This window comes from Canis aureus, chromosome 10 (assembly GCF_053574225.1).
Source record: "Canis aureus isolate CA01 chromosome 10, VMU_Caureus_v.1.0, whole genome shotgun sequence".
Classification (NCBI taxonomy): Eukaryota; Metazoa; Chordata; class Mammalia; order Carnivora; family Canidae; genus Canis; species Canis aureus.
The window spans coordinates 36,700,096-36,724,836 of record NC_135620.1 but is presented as its reverse complement, the minus strand read 5'-3'; the positions used below and the strand labels follow the sequence as shown (position 1 = coordinate 36,724,836).

The 24,741-nt window shown below is 41.7% G+C and overlaps 2 protein-coding genes and 1 long non-coding RNA gene across 6 annotated transcripts in view; 2 read left to right on the top strand and 1 right to left on the bottom strand.

The window, feature by feature from the left end:
* The first annotated feature begins 265 nt into the window (after positions 1-265).
* On the top strand, positions 266-3,513 carry CER1 (cerberus 1, DAN family BMP antagonist). Its single transcript, XM_077910947.1, has 2 exons — positions 266-763; positions 2,466-3,513. Exons 1-2 carry the CDS (start codon positions 266-268, stop codon positions 2,778-2,780), a joined length of 813 nt encoding a protein of 270 aa, XP_077767073.1. The 3' UTR covers positions 2,781-3,513.
* Positions 3,514-17,826: 14,313 nt separating this feature from the next.
* LOC144321651 (uncharacterized) lies at positions 17,827-19,177 on the bottom strand. The gene is made up of 2 exons (XR_013387245.1): positions 18,770-19,177; positions 17,827-18,474 (listed from the first exon to the last, which is right to left on the bottom strand). It is a non-coding gene; the product is annotated as an uncharacterized LOC144321651 (long non-coding RNA).
* A 344-nt stretch (positions 19,178-19,521) lies between these two features.
* The window catches only part of ZDHHC21 (zDHHC palmitoyltransferase 21), a 67,174-nt gene continuing 61,954 nt past the window's right edge, over positions 19,522-24,741 (top strand). For 3 of the 4 annotated variants that reach the window (XM_077912001.1, XM_077912002.1, XM_077911998.1), the window contains exon 1: positions 19,522-19,665. The gene's annotated coding sequence lies outside the window, so the exon portion shown is untranslated. Of the gene's footprint in view, positions 19,666-22,590; positions 22,667-24,741 lie in introns of those variants that run through there. The other variant, XM_077911999.1, reaches the window with a different exon arrangement.

Sequence of the window (24,741 nt, the reverse complement as noted above, 5' to 3'; positions counted from 1 at the left end):
CACCCCCTGGGTCCCAGGCTTTCGCTGGGGCCTTCTAAAATACACAAAACTCAAGTGAAGGCATGACACCATTAGCACTACATAATTCAAGCAAACAATAAATGTGTTTACTCTGCCTGGCTACTGACCACCTGCCTTTCCATCCCACAAGGCAGGTATCTATATATAGGATCTCCTTGTTTGCATTCCTGCAGAGAATGAGCCTTTCTTTCCTTTAGGCCTCACCATCTGTGGATCTGAAAGAAGCTTGGGCCCCCCTGACAGCATGTGTCTGGTCTTACTTCTGCTGCTGGTGCTCCTGCCTCTAGGGAAGGCTGCACAGCAGAGGGATGGCCGACAAACTCAGAGCTCTGTTTCCCCTGTGATCCTAGAAAGGAATCGCAGGGAGCTCCCCATTGGCAACCACGAGGAAGCTGAGGAGAAGCCAGATCTTTTTGTTGCGGTGCCACACCTCGTAGGTGCAGGAGAAGGCCAGAGGCAGAGAGAGAAGATGTTGTCCAGGTTTGGCAGGCTCTGGAAGAAGCCTGAGCGAAACTTGCACCCATCCCAGGACTTGGTCAGTGAGCACTTCCCACCTGGGACCCATGCCCTCACTCAGCCAAAAGATGGGATGCAAATGGAGAAATCTCCTCTTCGGGAAGAGGCCAAGAAATTCTGGCACCACTTCATGTTCAGAATGAGTCCAGCTTCTCAGGGGATCATCCTGCCCATCAAAAGCCATGAAGTGCATCAGGAGACCTGTAGGACAGTGCCCTTCGGCCAGGTATCTGTTCTGGAGGGAGAGGGGATCAGGAAAGGGGTGGACAACTGCGACAGGTGGAGGGTAAGGGAGGGGCTGCCAGGACCCCGAGTCTCACCTAACTCCCAAATTTGGTCCTTGGGCACTCATTATAACATTTGCCAAGGATGATCATACTCCCCAAATTTCCATCTAACTTGCCCTTGTTTCTTGGTGTTCTGGAAATGCTGTAAGAATGATATGATGGTACTGCCCAGATTAATAACCCAGATTAGTGATGGCACAGAACTTTGTTTTATGGGGTTTTACTTATTTTTATGTTGGAGGGGTTCTATCCGGAGGGATAGGTGAGACTGTGCCTTCAGTAAGGAAGAGTGGGAACCTAGAGCAATAACCAGAACTTCTCTCTAGCTATTCCTCTACCCTCTATTGGGATGTCGATGAGCAGGTTGGCTCTACCTGTAGATAAGGTGAGATACATGGGACTCCTCCCCAAACAGCCGCATACATATGTATCTTGGCCTTAATCCCTGTATTTCCTACCCAACTACTTCATAGGCCGTCTGACAGAAGTTGCTACATCATTTCTAACATTACCGCAGCAAAAAATGATTTAATTTAATTTATTTTCTCATAAGCTTTCAAAAAATGATATCAGTGTGAAATCACATTTTTTCCTCTTGGAAACACCTCCTACTTCATGTCCCGTTGGCTGATTTGTGGTTATTATGATGGATTCAGCACCATTTTAAGACAAAGGGGCATTCTACTATCCACTTCCTCCCATCAGTCCTGGCAAGCCCTGCGCTCCAAATGTTAAATTAAACCGAGAAACTGCATCAGGTCCTTAAACACGAAGATACTGAACCGAAAGCAACGCAGGGGAGAGTAAAATTTTACAGTCCAATAATGCTACCCAATTAAGCAGGCAGTATTATAAGGTAATTGACTGTGTAAGGCAGTTAAGTATGCTGCCTGAAAAGGCAAGGATATGTAGCAATAAGTCCATTATCAAATAATAATGACTGCGCTGTTGGCCATGTGCAATTAGAAAATTGCTCCCAAGAATCGTGCAATTGAATTTCCTTTGAAACTCTTATGTTGAATTCTATTGCTAGTTAAATTAAAATTAAAGTGTTTGACTCATATATCTTGAAGGGCACATAAAGCTAGGTGAGGGGGTATGGGAGGGGCAAAGGTGAGGTGATGCATGATGATTTGCAGGCATATGTGCTATATAACTTTGCCCCAAGCAGCTTCATAGATCTCAAAATAGAATAGAATTCATCTTGATGTTCTAATCTATTCTATGAACAGTTGAACAAACGTGTATGGAAAGTCTATTATGCATAATGCACTGTGAGACGTCGAATGATAAGGCGCATTACTTAAATAGGAAGTTAGGCATTAGAATTTTTTCAACCGGTAACACGTAATTAGATCAAATTTCTTAAAGTTTGGTATTTAAGATATAAAATATTTTCTTATTAACTTAAGGATTTCTTAAAGGCTAATTTATTTATCTACTGAACAAAAGAAATTTAATTGAGGTGCCCTTATGCCCTTATAGATTAACCATCCCTTGGATATTGTAAAATATCCAAAATTGGAAAGGTTTTGAAATTTTAGTCTGAATTATCTTCAGACTTACAGTCTATAGCTTCTGCATCATGTGTGTCAGTGAAATGACTCAAGATAACTTAATGGAGATGTGTTTGCCTCTTAGACGATCACCCATGAAGACTGTGAAAAAGTAGTTGTACAGAACAATCTTTGCTTTGGGAAATGTGGGTCTGTTCGTTTTCCTGGAGCTGCACAGCACCCCCACACCTTCTGCTCCCACTGCTCACCTGCCAAGTTCACCACGATGCACTTGCAGCTGAACTGCACCGGCTTTGTCCCTGTGGTCAAGGTGGTGATGCTAGTGAAGGAATGCCAGTGCAAGATGAAGACTGAGCATGAGCATGGACACCTCCTACAGGCAGGCTCCCACGCAGAACTTCATGCCCAGGATCCCTTCATCCCAGGATTTTCCACTTAAAAGGAGATCCCACTATTACCTTTGAAAAACACAACTACAATAGCAAAGGTGCTGGATTACTCAGTTTGGAAGTGTTAGTGGGTGCATACTATTTTAAGGGAAAGGTGGTTCAAAATAGCGAGATAGGACAATTTAGAGGCAATGGTATTCATCTAGTTATTGGTACGTATTTGGATTTTAGTCTTGGCCCTGCCGTCCTGGCAGGAGGATGTTAAGGATGTGGAAGCTTTCTCCATCTCAAGGGCTTCATCTCTACATGAGGGACTTGAATCAGATGATTGCTAAAGTCCTTTCCACTACAAATGTTCCATGATCTAGTGTCTCTGAGTTCTGGTAAAAGCCCTACATCTGAACTTGGAAAAGAAATAAAGTAGACCCTAAAAATTGGCTTCTTTGATAACTTGTCAAAGCACCACCCAAAACATGTCTCTAGTATTTTTAGGAAGGATTCTTTCATCTCAGACAGTGTTTTATTTGCCTTCCAGATATGCTTATTTTATTGCCATAGATGTAAGGAGTAGCTTGCTTGGTTGCCTCTTTATTTTTCTGATATTCCCCATATAAAGTTCTTAATGTCAAGTCTCTGTCTTTGAAAAAGGAACAGCAATATTACTTTTAGTGGTTTTCATAGGGACGAGGAACAATCACTGGTAGCCACACAAGTATGTATATTATGGGGAACTAAAAATATATGCTCCAGTACCAGGCTTAAAGGTCAATCCAGAGATGCTAATGAGGTAACCAAGGAATTCCAGTAGATGTCAAATTAAATAAACTGCAAATGATTAAAAATGGAAACAACTTATAGGTGAAATTCTTTATCCATGTGCATTTTGGATTAGGTAGTAAGTTAGACTTCTGTGTTTGGATGACTGTTTTTTTTTTTTTTTTTTTTTTTTTGCTGCTGTCTAAAAACTTCATATTATGTATTTTATTCTGTAAATGCCATACTTGCAAGTTCTGAAAATATTCTGAATGCTTTAATGTATTAAATTTTAGTATATGAAGCATTGGGAAATGTCATGGAATTCAATTGTCTTAAATTTTGTTTTATTTTATTTATTTATGTATTTATTTTTAATTTATGATAGTCATACAGAGAGAGAGAGAGAGAGAGGCAGAGACACAGGCAGAGGGAGAAGCAGGCTCCATGCACAGGGAGCCCGACGTGGGATTCGATCCCAGGTCTCCAGGATCGCGCCCTGGGCCAAAGGCAGGCGCCAAACCGCTGCGCCACCCAGGGATCCCAAATTTTGTTTTAATAGTTTTTATCTGTCCCATAACTTAAAGGTCCTATCTGGAGACTACTTACCTGGGAGCATTTCTCAATGGTTTCAGAGGCTAATGACAATGCTCCAAGTGTTTCTTCTGACCCTTCCAGCAGTTTTCTGTTAACAGAAAAAAAAATCACTGTCTTTAGTGATTCCATTTCTCCTTCTATATTTATTTGTATGCATACATTGTATAGACCTGACTTTAGTTATATTTCTAGTTATATTTCTTTTTCTATAATTACTTTTTAAAAATCCACCTTAAAATTATTTTAATTATTTGAATCCTATTACTTTCAGCATTCACAAAAAGGCATTTCTCAGAATATTGATTTTTTTTAAAGGAATTGAAGTATGCTTTAATTCTATTTCTCTTTAATCACATCATCTAACCTGGTGTTCTGAAGAAGCAGATGTATTTATATTTAGTGTATATTCTACATCAAAGTAATATAATATGTGATATACAGATACACATGTGGCATTTGCATCAGAATATATTATACCCTTTGGTGGTCAAAGACAAGCTAATTGGCCAAGATATGGTCATAAGGATGATACTGTTAAGCATTAATGATATCCCAGCTGGTCAATATATTTTGATGCCAAAAGCTATTGAGCAGCTGTCTTGTATGCAATTGCCTAACCCTGATTATGTAAACCTATCTCTGCCAATTGGACTGTCCTTCCCCTCCTTACATGCTTGCAAATCCCTTTTATTTATCCTTGCAAATAGACTCTCAAGCCCAAGCCCCAAACAATCATCAGTCTTATTCAAACTCTGCTCTGCTCTTCCCTCATGTGAATTCAAGATGAGACAGTGGATAGTGGTATCAGAGCTTACATTCATAGTGCAGACCTCATGAAATTGCTCACGTTCATCTTTTTACTGGAAAAAAAAGGCAGTTCTCAATGGTTCAACATAATACATAGGAGTGTGGGCACCTGAAAGGAAACACACAAATATCGAAAATCTATTAAGTGCCAGATGCTATGCTGGGTCTCCTGATAAGTTATAAGTCATACAACTTATACAATACATAAATACATATATTACACAATCTTCGCAAAAATCTTCTCTTAAAGTTTTATTTTATTTAAATTCAATTAATTAACATAAAGTGTATTATTAGTTTCAGAGGTAGAGTTCAGTGATTCATTCGCTGCATACAACACCCAGTGCTCATTACATCAAGTACCCTGTTTAATGTCCATCACCCAGTTACCCATCCCCCAACTCTCCTCCAGCGACCCTCTAGTTTATTTCCTAGAGTTAAGAGAGAGTCTCTTATGGTTTATCTCTGTCTCTGATTTTTTAAAAAGATTTTATTTACTTATTCATGAGAGACACAGAAAGAGAGGCAGAGACACAGGCAGAGGGAGAAGCAGGCTCCATGTGGGGAGCCCAATGTGGGACTCAATCCCGGGACTCCAGAATCATGCCCTGAGCCAAAGGCAGATGCTCAACCGCTGAGCCACCCAGGCGTCTCTCTTTCTCTCTCTGATTTTGTCTTATTTTATTTTCCTCACCCTTCCTCTATGATCCCCTATTTTGTTTCTTAAATTCCACTTATGAGTACAATCCTTACAAAAATCTTATAAGGTGGGTAAATACCCTATTTTACAGGTAAGAAAAATAAGCCTTAAAAATTTTAAGCTACCAGACTAAAGTCATTTGGAGCATATTTTCTATTTGTATTAAAATATTTGTTCATTTATTGCTCTCCAGTTTACACTGATTTCTTTGAAGTCTCCTTCTTATAGGCCTCAAGGTTGATTTCTTTTACCTCTTCCTCAGCAATCATATTTGAGGACATTGATTTTACCTCTTGAAAGAGAAATCATCCCCTGGTCAGATTCTCAGCCAAACATTGCCCTAAATTAAAGAGGTGGTCATGGCAACTCCCTCATCAATCTTGATCTCATTTTCCACCCAGATAGGATTAGGGTGATAAAGAATTACTTCAAAATTGTTGTGGGGGCACCTGGGTGGCTCAGTCGGTTAAGTGTCCGATTTCTGACTTTGGCTCAGGTCATGATCTTGGTGTCATGAGATTGAGCACGTCAGGCTCCATACTCAGTGAGGAGTCTCCTTGAGATTCTTTCCCTCTCCCTCTACTTTTGCTCATGCTCTTCTCTCTCTCTCTCTCTCTCAAAAATAAATAAATGAATCTTTAAAAAATTATTGTGAGGATAAGTGTAAGTAGCAGCACATGAGAGAGCTTTAGATTCTGTAAAATTACAGGGCTTATTTCACTCTTCTCCATTCAGGCATACTTTCTTTAAAAAAATTATTCTGAAAAATAGACACACAGAAAAATGCAAAGGATATTATAGCAAACACTCAAATTCTTACCACCAGTATATTTGACATTTTGTCATCATGTACTTCTTGTCTATTTTTACAAAAGAAATAAACTATTTCATATATATATAAAGTTACCTCCAACCACCATGCTACGCTCCATGCCCCAAACCCCTGACCCCTCAAGAACATCCCCAAGATTCCTATTTATATTTCCAATATCCTTTTAGTGCTCGCTTCGGCAGCACATATACCAATATCCTTTTATATTTTCGCAAAGGTATGTATATATCCATAAATAATAAATAGCAGTATTTTTCTATATATTTTTTTATGCAGCATGTATTTATGTATCTACCAGCTATATGCAAGATATAGCTCTAGGTGCTGTGAATATGGAAAGAAAACAAGTTGGACAAGCTCCCTGCTCCTATAGAGCTTACATTCTAGTTGGGGAAGACATGCAATTTGAGAATCAGTCGACTCATTAATCACCAAAAAGGAAAAATATCAGGTGGCTGTAAGTTGTATGCAAAGAATTGAGAAGGGGAATTTTGCTAGAGGGTAGTTACTTAGTTTGAGTCGTCCCTGAAAGGGTGACATTAAAGCTGTGAGTTTTTAATTACACTATGATGAGCCGTATGAATTGTTCTACAGTGATTTATTTTTCTCCACACAGAGTTCTGCCTACTTTTTATAACAGTTTTTAAAGTTTTTTTTTTTTTTTTAATGTCTACTTTATCTCAATTCTAGAAACTTGGCATTAAGTATTCGCTACAGAGTGGTTAACTTAGCTTTGAAAATTTATTTTTTTCAATGTACATGGTTTCTTTAAACTGTCAATTTAATTTCTAATTAAGAATGTCATGTATCTTCTTAATTTTTATAAAGAATCTATTCTATGCAAGACACTGTGCTGAGAACCCAGAGATAAGTAAAGATGAATAAGAAATATTTCCTGCTGCCCTGGAGCTTACAGCATTGTAGCAGAGAGAATATGTGCAAATTATAAAGCAATAATGATAGTAGTAATAATAGCAGCTACCAATTATTGAGCTCTTACTATGTGTTCTAAGTGCTTTCTTTTCCTATCTCCTAGAAATAGACATTTTATACTCATTTTTTCCCTCTTTTTGAGAGTCAGGAAGCTTCATTCATTCAGTCCACGTATATTTATGGTTGTGATGAGCCTGATCATTGCGCTGAGTATAAAGAATATAAATAAAGGAATGCATGATTATTTGAATATAATTCCTGACCTTACAAAGTTTATAGTCTGGGAACAAGTAAATAAATGTATTTGTTTCTGTAAAGCTAGAATAATGCTCTTCCTACTATGCCTCCAACCCCAAATTGAAATTCCACTGTCTTAGTGAAAACTTCCATAAGCGCTAGACAAGGTTAGTTTAGACTCTTGCATGATTTCATGGTGCTGTATTTCTTCACCTCTCAGCACTTGTTTCAGTTTATGATTATACCATTATTTGTGTCATCATTACTCAAATCATTAGCTTCATGAGAGGAGGGATCATATTGGATTTCTTTGATCATTGTAATCAGTGCCTAGGAAAGTGTCCAGCAAGTAGCTGGTACTCAATAAATATTTTTTCCTGCATAAAAGAAACAATATCAATAGATGTCATATGTTGAAGATATATCATTTATCAGGCACTGTACCAACCACTTCACATACATAATTTAATTTATCCTCAGGAAACTCTATAAGGGAGAGAGTACTGCATTATTTTGTAGATGAAGATGATCATATAAGTTAAATAACTCTCCCAGAGCAGCACTGTGGAAGAGAAGCTGAGTGACTCCAAAGTCCCAGATCTTTCCTACTATTTTACATTACCTCAAGATAATAAAGATGAAAAAATCTATAAATAAATATGTGTTTATATATGTACATATACATATATACGTACACATATACATATATACATAAACATAATATATACACACACATATAGAGTTAAACTCCTGATTCATCCACTACTTTATTCCTTCTCTGATTCCCAGAGCTCATCATCCATGCCTTTCTTTTTTTTTTTTTTTTTAATTTTTTTTTCATCCATGCCTTTCTTAAGACACTTAATCAATGAGGATGCTTTCAACTCGAGAACCGGAAAGCACAACTCAGAATATATTAAATTATAAAGGGATTTAGCATTTCACTAACAAGCAGTATGGAAGGCAGCTAGTTTCCTGGTTGGTCAAGTCAGAAGCATTCCCATTCTACCAAGGACTCAAATTCCTTCCATCTTTCTGCTCTGTCATTCTCAGTGTGTCCTTCACAAGCTAAAACTCCCCTCAGTCACAATATGGCTGCTGCAGTTCCAGACATCATGTGTCACCATTTGCACACCAATGTCTATAATAGAAAAGAGGATTCTCTCCCATTTTGCATCCTTTTTAAAGAGCTGAATAAAATCAGTTACACTGAGGATAAACAATGGAACAAAACCTTTGCTCTGACAGCAAGGAATAAAGAGGAAATGACAGTTGAGTACCGTTGAGTAGGCAAACAACAGTGTCGGCCACAGCCCTTTGTCATTTTTTAACTTATATTATCACTATTTATTTACTTTATTTCTAAATTGTAAGTAAACTCTGAACAAAAAGTTCTGTATATTGTATATACTTGTTACCACTCTGTTTCTGATATAATGTTGTTTTATACAGCATATTATTTTAATATATTTTAAATACATTTGAGATACTGTTTTAGATATCATATTATATACTTATATTTTAATATTGGTATATTTGCATATGTAAACATACATTTACATAAAATGTATAATGTTCTATGTGAGATAAATGCTCAGTACACATTAGCTTAATGAATTTAAGGATGAATTTTCGGAGCTGCTCTTGGAAGAATAGGTAGTATAGACGGTGTGGGGAGTTTTGAATGACAGCCAACAGGTTTTAAGGATGTATTTGGTAGGCAATGGGGAGTTTTTGAAGGTCTGTGAGCAGATTAGGATGGTATGGGTTTGTAACTGTCACTCCAGAGGGGCTCATGAACCCCCTGAAATGTGCACATATGTTGCAGGTATGGGAATCCTTCAGGGCAGAAGGTCCAGAATTCTAATGAGCTTCCCAAAGATTTCCATGAGCCAAAAATCTCAACAGTGGGTATGATAAATTGGAATGGAAAGAAAGCATGGAGGCCAGAAGAGCTGGAAGAAACGGTGGAAATCATGTGCACCAACCCCATCTGACTGGAACTCAGGAAAAGTCAGGTTTCCACTTTCGGAACAGAGGATGAATCTGAAATATTGATGGGTCCTCTTCACCTTGTTTCATCTCGTGTTCACCTCCAGGAGCTTTCAGTGGTGAAATGTGTGAGTAATAATTCCCTGAGCAATGGAATGAACTTTCCTGTAGTACTAGTTCTCCAGAGCCGGGCCCCAATTATCCACCCACATTTCTGGGAGACAGCTCAGATTTTCCTTTAGTGTCTGCCTCCCTCTGACTCTGTTTTGCTCCTCTTCCTTTCCTCCAAAAGAAACAATCACCAGTGACCCACCTGTGGGTGGGGACTCGGGTTAATATTTTTCAAGGAAATTATCATAAGTTCCTTTTGTCTGCCAGCTAAGGGAAACACACCTCTTTGTGTCCAATATTTAAAGAACAAGAATTTCCAGTAGGTTCTTTTTCATAAGTCACAATTCTATTACCAAAGGAAACCTGCATCCTGCCCAAACCTCAGGCAAGAAATAGGTGAAAACTCAAGTGGATAGACAGATTTCACATCTTGCACCAGCTCAAGTAAGACACTCAGATGATGCCCTCTTCGGGGGGCCTGGGATCCATGGGATTTAGCAGTACCTTACGCTTAAGCAAATAATATCTTGGAGCTTTACAGGACCATGGGAACACCTTGTGAACCTAGAAATGAAGAGGTTCCCAAATGTGCAAATATCACAAAAAGAGACTTTCTGTCTCCATTCTCCTCCTTGTCTGCCAAAGAGATCATGAACCCTGGCACAGTTCTAAGGACAATTGCCAAACAGGTGGGATTTTCTTTGGAGTCTACTTTTCCTCCTTTCTGCCTTAAATCTCATTCTTGTGGTTTCCTCTCTCTCTCTCTCTCTCTCTATCTCTCTCTCTCTCGCCTTCACTTTAGGATATTCAAATGACCTACAATTGCTCAGAGCTTCTAAGTCATATCCATTTATCTTGAGCCTATCAATGTATTCATCCAACTAACATCTTTTAGAACCTATTAAGTGGTGGGCACTGTGCTGACCCACAGGGTATCAAGATGGCTATGATAGGCTCCTACCCTTGCGACAGAATTTATCTGGCTGGAGAATTTGTGTTTCAGCTTCTTAAATTTGGTTGTGCATTAGAATTACCAATGTGCTTGTAAAATATAGAAGCTGTGTTCCAATGGGTGGTGGTAGGGGTTGGAGAGAGGAGGCAATCATTGATGTATTTTTAAAGCTCCACAGGTGATAATGAAGAGGTGGAGGTCACTGAGGAATTCTGTACTCTTGCTCAGATCTCTTCTAGACCAAGAGCATTATGCTGCCCTCCCAGTCCTTCTGGATCTTCCTGTTGTTGTCCACAGAATCTGTCTTTCAAGTTCTTCAAACTTCATTTTTGGGCAGTTCATGTGTAACGTGACTCCTGTTCCAGTTAACAAAACTGGATTTTTTGCTCAGAGGAAATAGAGGTGTTTAATTGAGTTGATTTTCTCTCCCCCAGATAAATTGCTCTTTTTATCACATACCTACCATGGGACACCTTGGTGGCTCAACGGTTGAGCGCCTGCCTTCAGCCCAAGGTGTGATCCTGGAGTCCCAGGATCGAGTCCCACATCGGGCCACCTGCATGGAGCCTGCTTCTCTCTTCCTATGTCTCCGTGTCTCTCATGAATAAATAAATAAAAATTTTAAAAAAAATCACATACCTACCACACATATTCCTTCATCAGCATTGAACACTATAATTCAATAACTCCCAAATATCAGCCTAAAACTTACTTTGGGTGCTCACAAGCAATGCTTCTTGGTTCCACACCTAGAGAGTATAATTGACTGAATTGGAGGTATTCCTGGGAACCTGTATTTTTCTATCTTTTCATTATAAAATTTTTCAAAATTACAAAAATTTGAAAACACTAGTACCAAAAATACTTCTATAACCTCCAGTTTGACTCAACAATTATTGACATTTTGCCATACTTGCTTATCTTTCAGTTTGTACAGGTATGTGTGTATGTGTGTGTGTGTGTGTGTGTATTTACTCCATGGTTTTAGACTCTTGAACAATTTGAAAGTAATTGCGAAAAAAAAAAAAAAAAAAAAAGAAAGTAATTGCGGATATCATGACACTTCACCTTTACTCCTAAGAATGAGGATATTCTTGCTCAATAAAAATACTGTCATTATTGCTGCTAAGAAACTTAAAAATATTGTCAAAATCTCATCTAGTCATTTTTATTTTAACAGACACCTTCTGAATCTTGTTCTTTCTGCCAAAATTATAGAGGTGGAAGTTTCAAACATTATGGTGGGCTGATAAAGCAGGTCTTTGGGGAGCAAGCAGGACTTATGCGACAACCCAAATAAGCCTTGAGTTAGCTCTGAGATTTCATAAATCAGGGCAGACAAGTGTCCCATCTTGCCAGAATGTTTACTCTACTTGACCCAGAGTCTAAGAAAGAAGCCTGACAAGTCATGTGGCTGCTGGAAAGCACTCCTATACATTAGTTTTAACTCTAAGAAAGCTGAAATATTCTTCTTTGCCCTGGGAAGCTTCAAAAACAATTTTCCTGCCTTCATTCTTAGAATAGAAAGTTAAGTGGCAAGTGCGCAAAAAGGCATCTAAAGCATTAAGGACACAGCTCGTCTAAAGGATGAGATTTGCCTCAGTGGAAATGATCAGTTGGATGATTCCCTGCTGTGACTAAAGAGTTAAAATTGCGGCGCAGAGTCCTGCTTCAGGGGAGCTGTAGGACATAGGAATCATGGGAGTTGTAGTGTAATAATTTTCCATGCTCTTTAATACTGTTTCCATAAAACAGCATCAGCTGCTGCTGAACATGGTGTAATTTTAACATGATCTTTTAATATTTACAGGGCGCTTGTAAAAGACTTCATAATGACAGTTGGTGATTCCCGTGGCAGTTAATGAATGACAGCACAACTGTGATCAGATTGCTTTAGGAAAGAGTCTCTCAGAAAGCTGGCTTTCACAGGTTCAGGCCAGGGGATGATTCTTGGGTCCAAGATTTCCTAAACCTAAGGTTGATCCCATTTGATGATTGCCTACATGTTCTACAGGGTCATATCTCCAGGTTCTTCCCAAACAGCCAAAGTGGAATAGGAAAAGGTAGAGTGAACAAGGAGGTTGCTTGCTAGAACAGGTATGAGCCTGGGGATGACATTTTTCTTTGTTTGTAATGCAGTACAGTGAACATTACTTCTTGACTAAGAGAGCAAAGAACAAGGATATCAGTAAGAAATTATGTGTGTGTGTGTGTGTGTGTGTGTGTGTGTGTGTGGTGCGTGCATGTCTTTGAGTTTGGCAGTTATCCTTATCCAAAGAAGCACAGGTATTTACTTAACCTCAGATGTGCTTAGTGGCATTCTAAGTCATTGGTCAATTTTTCATCATTGCTTCCACTGAATTCCTCAATTATGTGTTTGCCTCCCCCATACTATTCATCATGACACTCTGAGTCTGAATTGCCTATGGAATTTTCTCAGCCATCTTTATACACTGTTGCCAGTCTCATTTTTACCAGCAAAGCCTGAGGCTTCCTGCTGTGGCACTGCAGGATGTCAAAGGATGAAATGTCAGGTGGCCTCATTTTTTTCATCTACTGAATGTAGATACCATGAACCCAAAGCAGATCTATTGAGTTAGCATATTCAGAAACCAACAGAAGTTATTTCTCCAAAGTGTTATAGAGCCATAACATATGGCAGAAAGTGCTATTTTTAAAAAAGATTTTATTTATCCATGAGAGACACACAGAGAGAGGCAGAGACATAGGCAGAGGGAGAAGCAGCCTCCCTACAGGGCACCTGATGTGGGACTTGATCCCAGGACCCCGGGATCATGACCCAAGCCAAAGGCAGAAGCTCAACCACTGAGCCAACCAGGTGTCCAGAAAGTGCTATTTTTATTACCTTGGGCACTAAAGTTTTTCTAGAAGGACTCAGATTATTTTATTTCACTGGCCAACATTGTCTCCACATGAGCCACATTGGCTATCTCTTTCAGAGTCTTCATCTCTTTTCCTGGTGCTGAACATGTGCCTCTTTCCTTTACCTTTCTGAGAGCTCAGCATCTCTTATTCTGGTGTCTACGTGAAGTTGGAGGTCATTGAAGTTTCCCTCTCAGCCTCCCTTCTCTCCCCTTCAAAATATCCCACTTGCTCACCCTCTGGCTCTTCTTTTGTTTCTGACTTTCAGTATTAAGTAACTGTCTGTTCTCCTACCAAAGATAACTCTCCTATTTGGACTGTTGATTCTACTGGTACCCCTGCCCCATACTTTGTTTAAGCTCTGAATCCTTTTTTTTTCTTTACGTTTATTTATTTAAGTAATCTCTACACCCAACGTGGGGCTCGAGTTCATGACCCTGGATCAAGAGTCACATGCTCTACCAACTGATCCAGCCAGGCACCCCTAAGCTCTGGTTTCTAACTTGTCTTCCTCTTTTGTTTTTTGTTTGTTTTTTAAAAGATTTCTTTATTTACTTGAAAGAGAGAGAGGGAATGTAAGTGGGAGAGGGGCAGGGGAGGAGACCAAGAATCCTGAGCAGACTTCCTGCTGAACATGGAGCCCCACATCGGGTTCGATCTCACCATGCCAAGTTCATTACCCGAGCTTGAGAGTCAGACACTTAACCAACTGGGCCATCCAGATGCACCTTCCTCTTCTCTATTTTTATGTCTTGGAGACAAACCCAGCCCCCACCTCCATCTCTTTGGCTGTTGTTTTTAAATAAAATCTCTCAATGAAAATCTTAATCCCTTTCCTTCATGCAATGAGGTCATCATAATCAAAATTACTCTATTTTTAGTACATTCTTTACATTGAACCAGGGTAGAACTTGTCATCTTTCTAGACCCATTTTACTTCTGTCTAGGGTCTCTACTAACCCCATTCACTTAAGCTATTTTCTAAAAACACTACTCACAAAAATTGTTTTTAAAAGCACATTTTCAAAACTAAATAAATCAAATACAAAAGCACATTTGTCTTCTGCTTTCTGCCTCAATCCATATTTCTCCAAAAGATGAAGGGTCAGGGTGACCTACCCAGGGCATCACTTTCTCCTATACTAGAAGAATCTACATGTGAAACTGTTGAGTCTCATTGCTGAGAATGGCAGCAACTTTATTGTGCCATTGACACAGAAAAGGAGACCTCTTTCCTGAAGAACCCTGACTTTTGAGTCCCGACAACAGGTGGCTTTCAATTATCAAATGGGTTGCTAAAACTCAGCTAAAGACTACCAAGAGACAAGCCTGTAGCCTGACAAAAATCAGATTTCTTGCCTTTCACGGAGGAAGGGCACTTCAGAGAAGTGCCACTAGACAAGTAGGAGGGGCAATGTCAATTGGGCTTTCACTGAAGGATTTTGAAGATGGTCTAACTGAAGCAGGCATCAGTTTTGTATTGGTTGTTGTTTTGAGGTGGGATTAGAAAAAGAGGGAATTAATAGGAATTGGGGGCTGTCATGAGGTGGAGTTGGCTGAGCATTTGGATATCCTTAGTAATAAATGAAAATAGCAAGTGGTCTGAGGCACCACTGGTCAGTAATTACCCAGAGGGGGTCATTATAGTAATTTATATCCGCCACGTGACCTTGGCAGAAGCAATGTTTGCTATTAACTTGGCAGCTGGCTTTACCTGTGTCTCTCCTCCCAGCCTGATTAGTGGCAGGGCTTCTTTTCTCTTTTCAGTCCAAGTTGATTTTCATTCTTTCAATTCCAAATACATTTTAAATCTTTCAAGTGGCATGGATTCTAAATTCACCTGAACATTCACTAGACCATGTTTTCTCACTGGCACGTAACTAACTGTAAGAATTTAGAGTTCATCTTGATTTAGCCTAATAGAAACCTCTAAAGAAAACATCAAGCAACCCTAAAAGTTGAGAGGAAGCCAATTTAGAATATATAGAACTTTTTAAAATGTTCTACTACTCTGCATTTTGATGATGCCATGGCACTCACTTTTGAAGTTATCTTACTCTGAAAGCTTAGTGGCTCCTTGCTGGAAATAGCATTGAATTTGAAGCTCACCATAATTCAACTCTGTTCTAAGTTTTCATTCTCTATTTTTCCATGTATTTTATGTTTGAGCCCCACCAGATGGGCCACTGGGTACTTTCATGTCTCCATGCCTTTGCATACATTTCCCTTGTTCTGAAGGGATCCTCTGTCCCAGCCAAAGTCCAATTCTTTTTTTTTTTTTTTAGATTTTATTTATTCATGAGAGACACACAGAGAGAGGCAGAGACATAGGCGGAGGGAGAAGCAGCCTCCCTGCAGGGAGCCCAATGTGGGACTCAATCCCAGGACCCTGGGATCATGACCTGAGCTCAACCACGGAGTCACCCAGGAGCCCCTCAAAGTCCAGTTCTTATTTGCCTGATGCAAGAACCTTTCTCTGTGAAGCCACTCTTGAACCACCCTGTTGACACTACTGGCTACTTCTACACTACTGGCTGCTTCTTTAGTTACATACTCCCATATGTAACTCTGCTTAGCATTACTTTTGTTCTATCTCCTAAGCACACAGTGGTTTTTAGAGTTATTTTTGGTATTTGGAGAAAAAAAAAGTTTATTTTACCTGCTCTCCATATCCTAAAGCAAATTCTTCACCTGACGTTCATGATTCCATTATGGTCCTCTGGAGGTATGGGAAGGTGGCAAAGCTTCTGAAATTTTATTTATAAATATGTATGTACATGTTTATATAATTGTGTGTATACACACACACTTTGTTGGGAAGAGGGTCTGTAACTTTCATTAGATGCTCAAAGAGATGTGTGTAACCCAAAAAAGGTTAAGAACAACTATTAGAATATTAGACTGTTCTGGAATGGGCACTCTGCCACTCAAACAGATGGGGGAGATGACTATAAGCAACCAAGAAATCATGAATGTGCATCAAATGTGGGTGCTTACGGCATGGTACCCAGCTGGGCAGGTGGAGAACGCCATCCACCCAAAGCTGCCAAGGGCTATTAGCCAGTGTTGATTAAACTCTGGACTGCACTTGCTCTGACTTTTGGAAAGTGTAGTCAAATCCAGTTCTCCCCAGTCACGGCACGAGAGCACAGTAGTTGGCTGAGTTTATCCACATAAATGCCCTGACTGTGCCTTTGTTGAGAAGCTAAGTTGGCAGTGGCAGCAATGCTGCTTGTTCTTGTCTACTTTTTCAATTCCCAGATAAATATTAGTTTGATTAATAATCATGTTCCAGTTAGTCACAGGAAGGATGAAGTAGACCAGAATTCTGGAGGGAGAATATAATGTAGGACTTATATCTCCTCTCCATCCTTCCAGTAAACAGAAAAACTTCTCAAAAGATTACATGATGCCCTATCTCCCTGACCCTCTCATTATGACACAGGAGTCAAGTATATACGTTGCAGTATGATACAGTCATGTTTATGACTTGACCTCCAGTGTAAGGGATAGACAGGCCTTTGATTAGACTTAAGTACTCATGCTAAAAAGATCATGATTCTGAGAATATTTTTCCTGCCACTTTCTCCTTTCATGTCTTATTTAGAAAATTCTTTGTGAAGAGACAGGTTAACTCATGACAAAACACATGAAAAATACATATATTTTCAATTGTCACATGCGTTCACATGCCACTGAACTAATAATCATTTTGGTACTTGTTGAAATCACTTGCCATAAATTATTCCTTCTCACTATAGTATACTGAAAAAAAAGAGCAAAGTAATATGCAATTCAGGTACTTGAATTTTTTTTTTTTTTTTAGGTACTTGAATTTTGAAAGTAAAACTCCATGTTTCCCCTTCCCCCAAAGTGACTAGTTGTGTTTACTTCCTTCCTTCCTTTCCCTCTCTTTCTTTTAAAGGTTTATTTATTTGAGAGAGAGAATGTCCATAAGTGGGGATAGGGAGAGGAGATCTCAAGCAGACTCCGTGCTGAGCTGGATGTGGGGCTCCATCCCACAACCCCGAGATCATGACCAGAGCAGAAATCAAGAGTCCAACACTTAACTGAGCCACCCAGGCACCCCTGTATTCCTTCTTTCTTTCCTTCTTTCTCTCTTTAAAGATTTATTTATTTATTTATTTATTTATTTATTTATTTATTCATGAGACAGATTGAATGAGGGGAGAGAGAATCTGAATCTCCACACTGAGCACAGAGCTCCAGGTGGGACTCAATCTCACACCCACCAGCTCATGACCTAGGCTGAAACCAAGAGTCGGACGCTCAACGGGCTGAGCCACCCAGGCGCCCCTTTATTTTTTTCAAACAAACCAAGTTACAAAAAATCCTACTACATAAAATGCATTATGAAAACCAAAGGCAATTCTTTCAAAAGCAATTGTCACAGCCTCTCAACCTAGCTATGCATAAATGGAGGAGGTGATTTCTTAATTTTAAAGGGAATAAAACTTGTATATAATCAAATCAATCCCTATCAGTGAGTTCCTTGGGGCGGGGGAGGGGGGATAAAAGAAATTTTCCAGATCAGTAGTTGTAAAAGTTGAGTGTGCATCAGGATCACCTGGAAGGCTTGTTGAAACACCAATTACTGGGCTTCACCCCTAACGTTTCTAATACAGTAGATCTGGAATGGAGCTGGAGGACGTGCATCTCTCACTAGTTCCCAGGTGGTGTTGATGCTGCTGGTGTGAGGACCACACTTGGATAACCACTGGCCTAGGCCTTTAAGGTTCAAAGGTATTTGTAATTGATTCATAAACCAGAACACAACATGTTTAAAAAACCTAGCAGTACAAGGTACCATAAGGGTTCAAAAGAAGCTTCGGCGTGTGTGTGGTGGAAGAGTACGCTGGGCTGGCAGGATTTGAGCTGACTTCCAGGTCTGGGTGAAGATCATCAGAGAGGAAGACAAAGGGCATCCTAAGAAGGGTAAAGGAACCAGGTTCATTTGAGCTAGGACTGGAGAGGTACATGGAGACGCGTTGGTGAAGGGCTTGCAACGCTATCCTGTGAGAAGTTCAGATTTCATGCACCAAGTAGTAATCTTCCACCCATACACTCTCCTCTTGTGGCATGCAGGCAAGAGATTTAGCTCTATGTTACCACCACCATTGTAGTACCGCATCGTATCAGCTTAGGTGAGGGAAGGCAGGTGTTTGCTAAGGTCCCAACTTAGACCTGGAGGTGGGTTATTTGCAATGCCAACTCAACTTACTTTTCCCTAGGTGGCGGGATGGGAAAGCTGGCAACTTTGGGCTGCCTCCTTAAACGCCTAGTAAAGCTTGTCCGAGTGCGGGCTGAGGTTGCCCACAGGAATAGACAACTCCCTAGGTGGCTGCGCCAACTCTGGCTCTTGCTCCTCCGAGGGTCTGAAATGGGCACGACCACGCACTGGAATCCAGCGCCCTGCAACACGGGCGGTGCGCGCGTCGGAATCACCCGGAGGGCTGGTTAGAACGCAGGCCCCGATGCAGCCGGCCTGGGGGCGCACCTGTACCCAGCGCGCGGAGGACGCCGCTGCTGCGGGCCGCTCTGAGGCAAGGCGCCGGGGCATCCAGGACGCCCTGGGGGAGCAGGGGCCTGCGAGCCTGACGGGGAGGCGCCTCCGCCCTCCCCAGGTGGGGGTGGGGGTGGGGGTGGGGGCGGGGGCGGGGAGGAGGGCAGCGGGGCACGACCGGGGCACGACCGGGAAGGTGCGGCGCGGAGGGCGGAGGCGCCGAGGGGCGTCAGGTGCGAGCGCTCCGGGGACGGCGGGGCCGCGCCGCACGCGGCTGGGCCCGGGCGCCTCTCCTCCTGCCCGCGGCGCGATTTCGGCTCTTTCGGCCCTCGGCGGCTCCCATCGCGGCCCCCGGGAGCGGAGAGGCGGCGGCGGCGGCGGCGGCGGCGGCGGCGGCGTGCGGGAGGGCGGGCGGGCGCACCCCCACCCCGCCGGCCCCGGCGCTCCGGCTCCCGGAAGCGGAAGGGGAGCGCGCCCGGCCCGGGCGACGGCGACGGCCGCGGCGCGGGAGGAGGAGGAGGGGGAGGAGGGGGAGGAGGAGGAGGGGGAGGAGGGGGAAGAGCGGCTGGCGGCCGCGAGAGCAGCGGCGGCGAGAGGCGAGCCCGCCGGCGCCGGTGAGTGTGTGCAGGCGCGGGGCCGACGCGGCCCCCCCCGCCCCGCCCCTCCCCCTCCCCTCCCCTCCCCTCCCCGCCCCGCCGGGCCCCGCCGGGCCCCGCCGTCCTCACCTGGCCGCGCTCGCGCCGCGCGCCCTGCCCCTCCCCGCACCTGCCCCCCGCCCGGGACCCGCTCGCCCGGCTCGCCCCGGCGCTCTCGGAGCAGCTGCCCCGGAGCCGCGCCCGCCAGCGCCCCCTCCTAGAACTGGGGGTGGGGATGGGTTCCTGCTCTAGTCCCAGCGATTGGGGGGCGGGTTTGGCTTATTTATTTATTTAGCCTTTTAATGTATTCAGCCTGTGCCCCGAGCTCCTCGCCTGGGAACCTCCGTGCCCGCCCGCAGAGCCGCGCAGGCCCTCTCAGCCTTTCATTCATTTGCGGACCCCTGGCGCGCGGCCGCGGAGGACCAGCAGCGGCACCAGTAGTTGGCTCCTTTAGTGACCTTCTGGTACCCCCACCCCCACCCCCACCCCCACCCCCACCCCCACCCCCACCCCAGAGGGATTTTGAGAAAACAGCTTCTGGAAGGCAGCAGTTTGCACTTGTTACCATTCACTATAATAAATAGGTCGCTGGATTTTAAGTGGAGAGTCCATTTAAAGTTGTGGTTTCTCGAGATCTATTTGGGTCACATTTTAAAATCCCTTGTGAGTCAGAGGAGGATGTCTGTATCTCTAGGGCTGAGGGAGCCTGACCGGTTATTACTCGAAGATATTGCAGTGTAGCAGTCCATAAAAGTACAAGAGGGGGAAAAGAAATCAAGGTCATTATGGGTGGGTCATAAATCATCGTGTAAAGTTACAGCCTAGACGACGGCTAAGGATAATTAAGCGCACGTTAAAAAAGATGATGTGTCAAATGGGTGCTCAGCCTAGGATGCTAGTGTGTATGCAAACTGAAAAAAAAAAAATTCACTACCTGCCTCGTGGTAAAAATAACAACAACGATAGTTATCATTTGATGACTGCTTGACTTGTGCCTCCTGTGGCTTTTTGTGTAATGTCTTGTTAAATCCTTTCATTGCTTTAGGTTTTACTTATTTTACAGGTAAAACCCAGAGCCGTGTTTTATTTTGCTTTAGTTGCACAACCTCTTAATGGCAAAAAGACTTTTGAAGAAGAGGTGAGGTGAGAAATCAATTGGAAGGAAAGAACCAAGTGAGATTTAGTGTAGTGGAAAGAAAAGCTAGATTCTAGCCCCATTGCTGTCACAGTCTAGCTGTAGGGTCATGATAGGTCAGTGACCCATCCTGTATTCTTATCTATACAGCTAAGGAGTTAGGCTAAATTATTATTATTTTTTTTAAATTTATTTGTGATAGTCACACACACAGAGAGAGAGAGAGAGAGAGAGGCAGAGACACAGGCAGAGGGAGGAGCAGGCTCCATGCACCGGGAGCCCGACGTGGGATTCGATCCCGGGTCTCCAGGATCGCGCCCTGGGCCAAAGGCAGGCGCCAAACCGCTGCGCCACCCAGGGATCCCAGGCTAAATTATTTAAGGCTTGTTTTAGCTTTTCCATACTTAGCATATACAACATTTGTAATTAATTAAAAACCCTTTAACATGTTAAAGGCACATTTTAAACATATACCTGAAGAAGTATTAGGAAAATTATATCAAAATATAAAAAATGTATATTTCCATATTTTTGGAAAATTGGTGTAGTGCTATTATAGACTTCCTCATTTTGGATGTAAAACAGTGGGATCATATTAGGTCCCTTCAAACACTGGTGATTTCCGTTACGTGTAATATATTTTAGCAGTTGTAGTTGGAATGAATGGTATAGAGCATATTTTAAATAATATGGTAACCGTGTCACACTGCCTATCTCTGGGGTGTTTTACTTAATAAGAGAAAGGTAGGTATTTTTAAATGCACACATGTAACCATCAGTTTAACAGGTAGATCCTAAAGAAGAAGTGACCAATGAATCATAACGTTTTACTTATTTGCCCATTGCTGGATTTTTTTTTTTTTTTTTTTTTAATTCACAGGGACTAATTCAGAGCCTGTGGAAAAATGCATAGATAAAATAATGCCATGTATTAGTGAAGAAACTAATTGAGAAGTCTAGTATTGTCACCATGGAGTCTTTTTCTGGGTTTGTAATTGAGTGTGAGTGAATACAATCTTTTTTTAGCATAGAAGGCTACATACAGGTAATATCAGTATTAACAGGGATAACAGGGAAGGCAGAGGAAAAGCTATTTTTATTACCAGAGAGTTTTTCCCTAAGCTCAGTTTTACTTTTATATTAAGGCATGAAGGAATTTTATATTGCTTTAGTAAAACATTAGGGCTCAGATTCAGTTTTTCAAGTGCACTAAATATAAATAGCATTTTAACTTTAGTAGAATGATGAGTGCACTTATACCTCCTACGGAGTTGAAAATGTTTGAACTATTTTGTATCAGTGAAAAATACAGGTGAAAGATAAGAATAAGAATAAATGGGGAAAAATCCCTTTTTGTTGTTGTCAGCATAGTGATTTTTTTGGTTAAGACTCATTGGTGAATTGAATAAATCTAGTTATTCACGATGTGGAATAACACTGCTCTCATGGGTAGCTACCTCACCAAAAATATCTTAGGGTGATAGTAGTTTTTTACTTATTTCCCTCTTTTAATGTACCCTAGGGAAAAGATGTGACATGCTCAGAGTTTGTCTTCTGCCTTTCAGACCCCCTCTTGCCCATGCTTTATTTACCTGCAGCTAGATTTAACTTCATCTCGTGTAAGCGGCAGGCTGGGTATCTGCTCTTTTCACCTACCTGTTGCCATTTCCCCAAAGGGCAGGTTAGGTAAAAATTAGTATTTTGCCACTCTCTGATTAATTTTATTTTAGTTCGCACTTTAATGTGTGCAGGTATGACCTCAACCGGGCTTCTGCTTTTAAGCCTTTTATCCGTCATTATGGAATGCATAACTTGACCTACTGCAGAATTTTCAACTTCAAGCAAGTAAGGAGTGATTATTTGTTTTAGTATTATTGTTCTTAAACTGTGCCTGCTTTGGTAAGGCCTGCTTTGAAGGATATCTGATTTAGTTTTGGTTTTGTTTTGTTTTGTTTTCAGTCTGTCTTGGTGCTGTGGGTACTAGAGGTAGGCAGCTAGTTTCCCTTCTCCTTGGAAGAACATGTGAGGTTCATGTCTAGGAAACACCAGGGCCTCTTTATTTCTACTTTTACTTTATCTGAAGGTTTTTCCTTGTCCTGTGTTTGCAGCAAAGGTTATCTGTTGCCTTCTGTCCCTACCCTACACTTGAGTTCTTCGCTTGCCTTTCCTGACCCTTTCCCACATCTCTACCTTCCTTTTTTTTTTTTAAGTCTTTTTTTTTTTAATTTTTTTTTTCATTTATTTATGATAGTCACAGAGAGAGAGAGGCAGAGACATAGGCAGAGGGAGAAGCAGGCTCCATGCACCGGGAGCCTGACGTGGGATTCGATCCCGGGTCTCCAGGATCGCGCCCTGGGCCAAAGGCAGGCGCTAAACCGCTGCGCCACCCAGGGATCCCCATCTCTACCTTCCTAAGTGAAGAGTCCCATGTAGACTTTTTTTTTTTTTTTTTTTTTTTAAGATTTTATTTATTTGAGAGAGAGCAAGCACAACCAGGGGGGAGGGGAGAAGGACAGAGGCAGAGGGAGAACCAGGCTCCCGGCTGAGCAGGGAGCCCAGTGCAGGGCTGGATCCCAGGACCCCAGGATCATGACCTGAGCTGAAGGCAGACGCTTTACTGATGGAGCCATCTAGGCGCCCCTGTTTTTACTTTCTGTTAGGGAATTCTGATGAAGTATGTCATTGTAGTGCAATATTTTTAACAGAGGTATTAATTTACATTTATTTTTCACTCATGAAGGTACATAGAGGAACCAATGGCGTATGTTCAATTCTGCCTAGAAGGTAGTAATTTAAGGACTGTTCTAGAAGTGGGTTCTTGAAGCCATTGATACTGCAAGTATGTTTTGCTTTGACACTTTGCCCACCCACATTTTCACAGAGTCTTCTTGGAGAACTCAGCATTGAGTCAAAATTCTTCATTAGTTTCTGAAATCAGGTCCTGATTTGCTCTCATGGTTTTTTAGTCCTTAACTTACCAGCCCTTCTGCTTTTCCTTGAAAGATTTTGGTTTACAGGTTTTAGTTCAGCCACTCTATTTTAGATCAAATCTCTATTTTAAGTTTTCTGCTTGAAGAGACCCCATGCCAACACGTAGAAATAAAACTTTCCTGTATGCTCATAGTACCATACCAGCTGAAAGGCTGGGCTGTGGGAGGTTTCTCATCCCTGACAAGTGTCCTCAGGCTACTGTTGGAGGAGGTAGAGTTGGGGTATGGCTAAATTGTATCAGGACTTTAAAGATAGGGCCCTGGAAACATTGTTTGATTCTGGAGTTTGTAGGACTAGAAGTAAAACTTACTTACCTTCCTCTCTCTTCCTCTCCTATTCCCCAAGCCCCTTTAAAGTTACTATTTTGAGAGTTGCTTTTCATTTGTCAGGCAGTTTCTCATTTAAGCATAACAACAATTCCATGAGTTATTTTTATCACCATTTTACAGATGGCTAAACGGAAGCTTGAAAAGAAACGGCAGCTTGGAGGCTGTGCCATAATTTGAATGTGGCTCTCTTTTTCATATACCACAAGATTAATTTCCTACTCTTGAAATAAACTGGATACCTATGTGATATTTTAAAAATTAAATTACCTCCTTGATTAGAGACAGCTACAGCCTGATTTTTAAAAAATTAAAAATAATTATATATATTTAAAGATTTTATTTTAGGGAGAGGGAGAGAGTCCACAAGCGCACGAGCAAGGGGAGAGATGGAGGGGAGAGAGAGAATCCTGGGGCAGACTCCCCACCTAGCAGAGTCTGACTCTGGTCCTGTCTCAGGACCCTGAGATCATGGTCTGAGCCAAAACCAAGAGTCAGCTGCCTAACCAACTGAGTGAGGCACCAGGCACCCCAGTAGCCTGATATTTTAGGTGGAATTATTTAACCTGGCCAGTTTTCAGGGTAGATAACATCAGAAGTTAA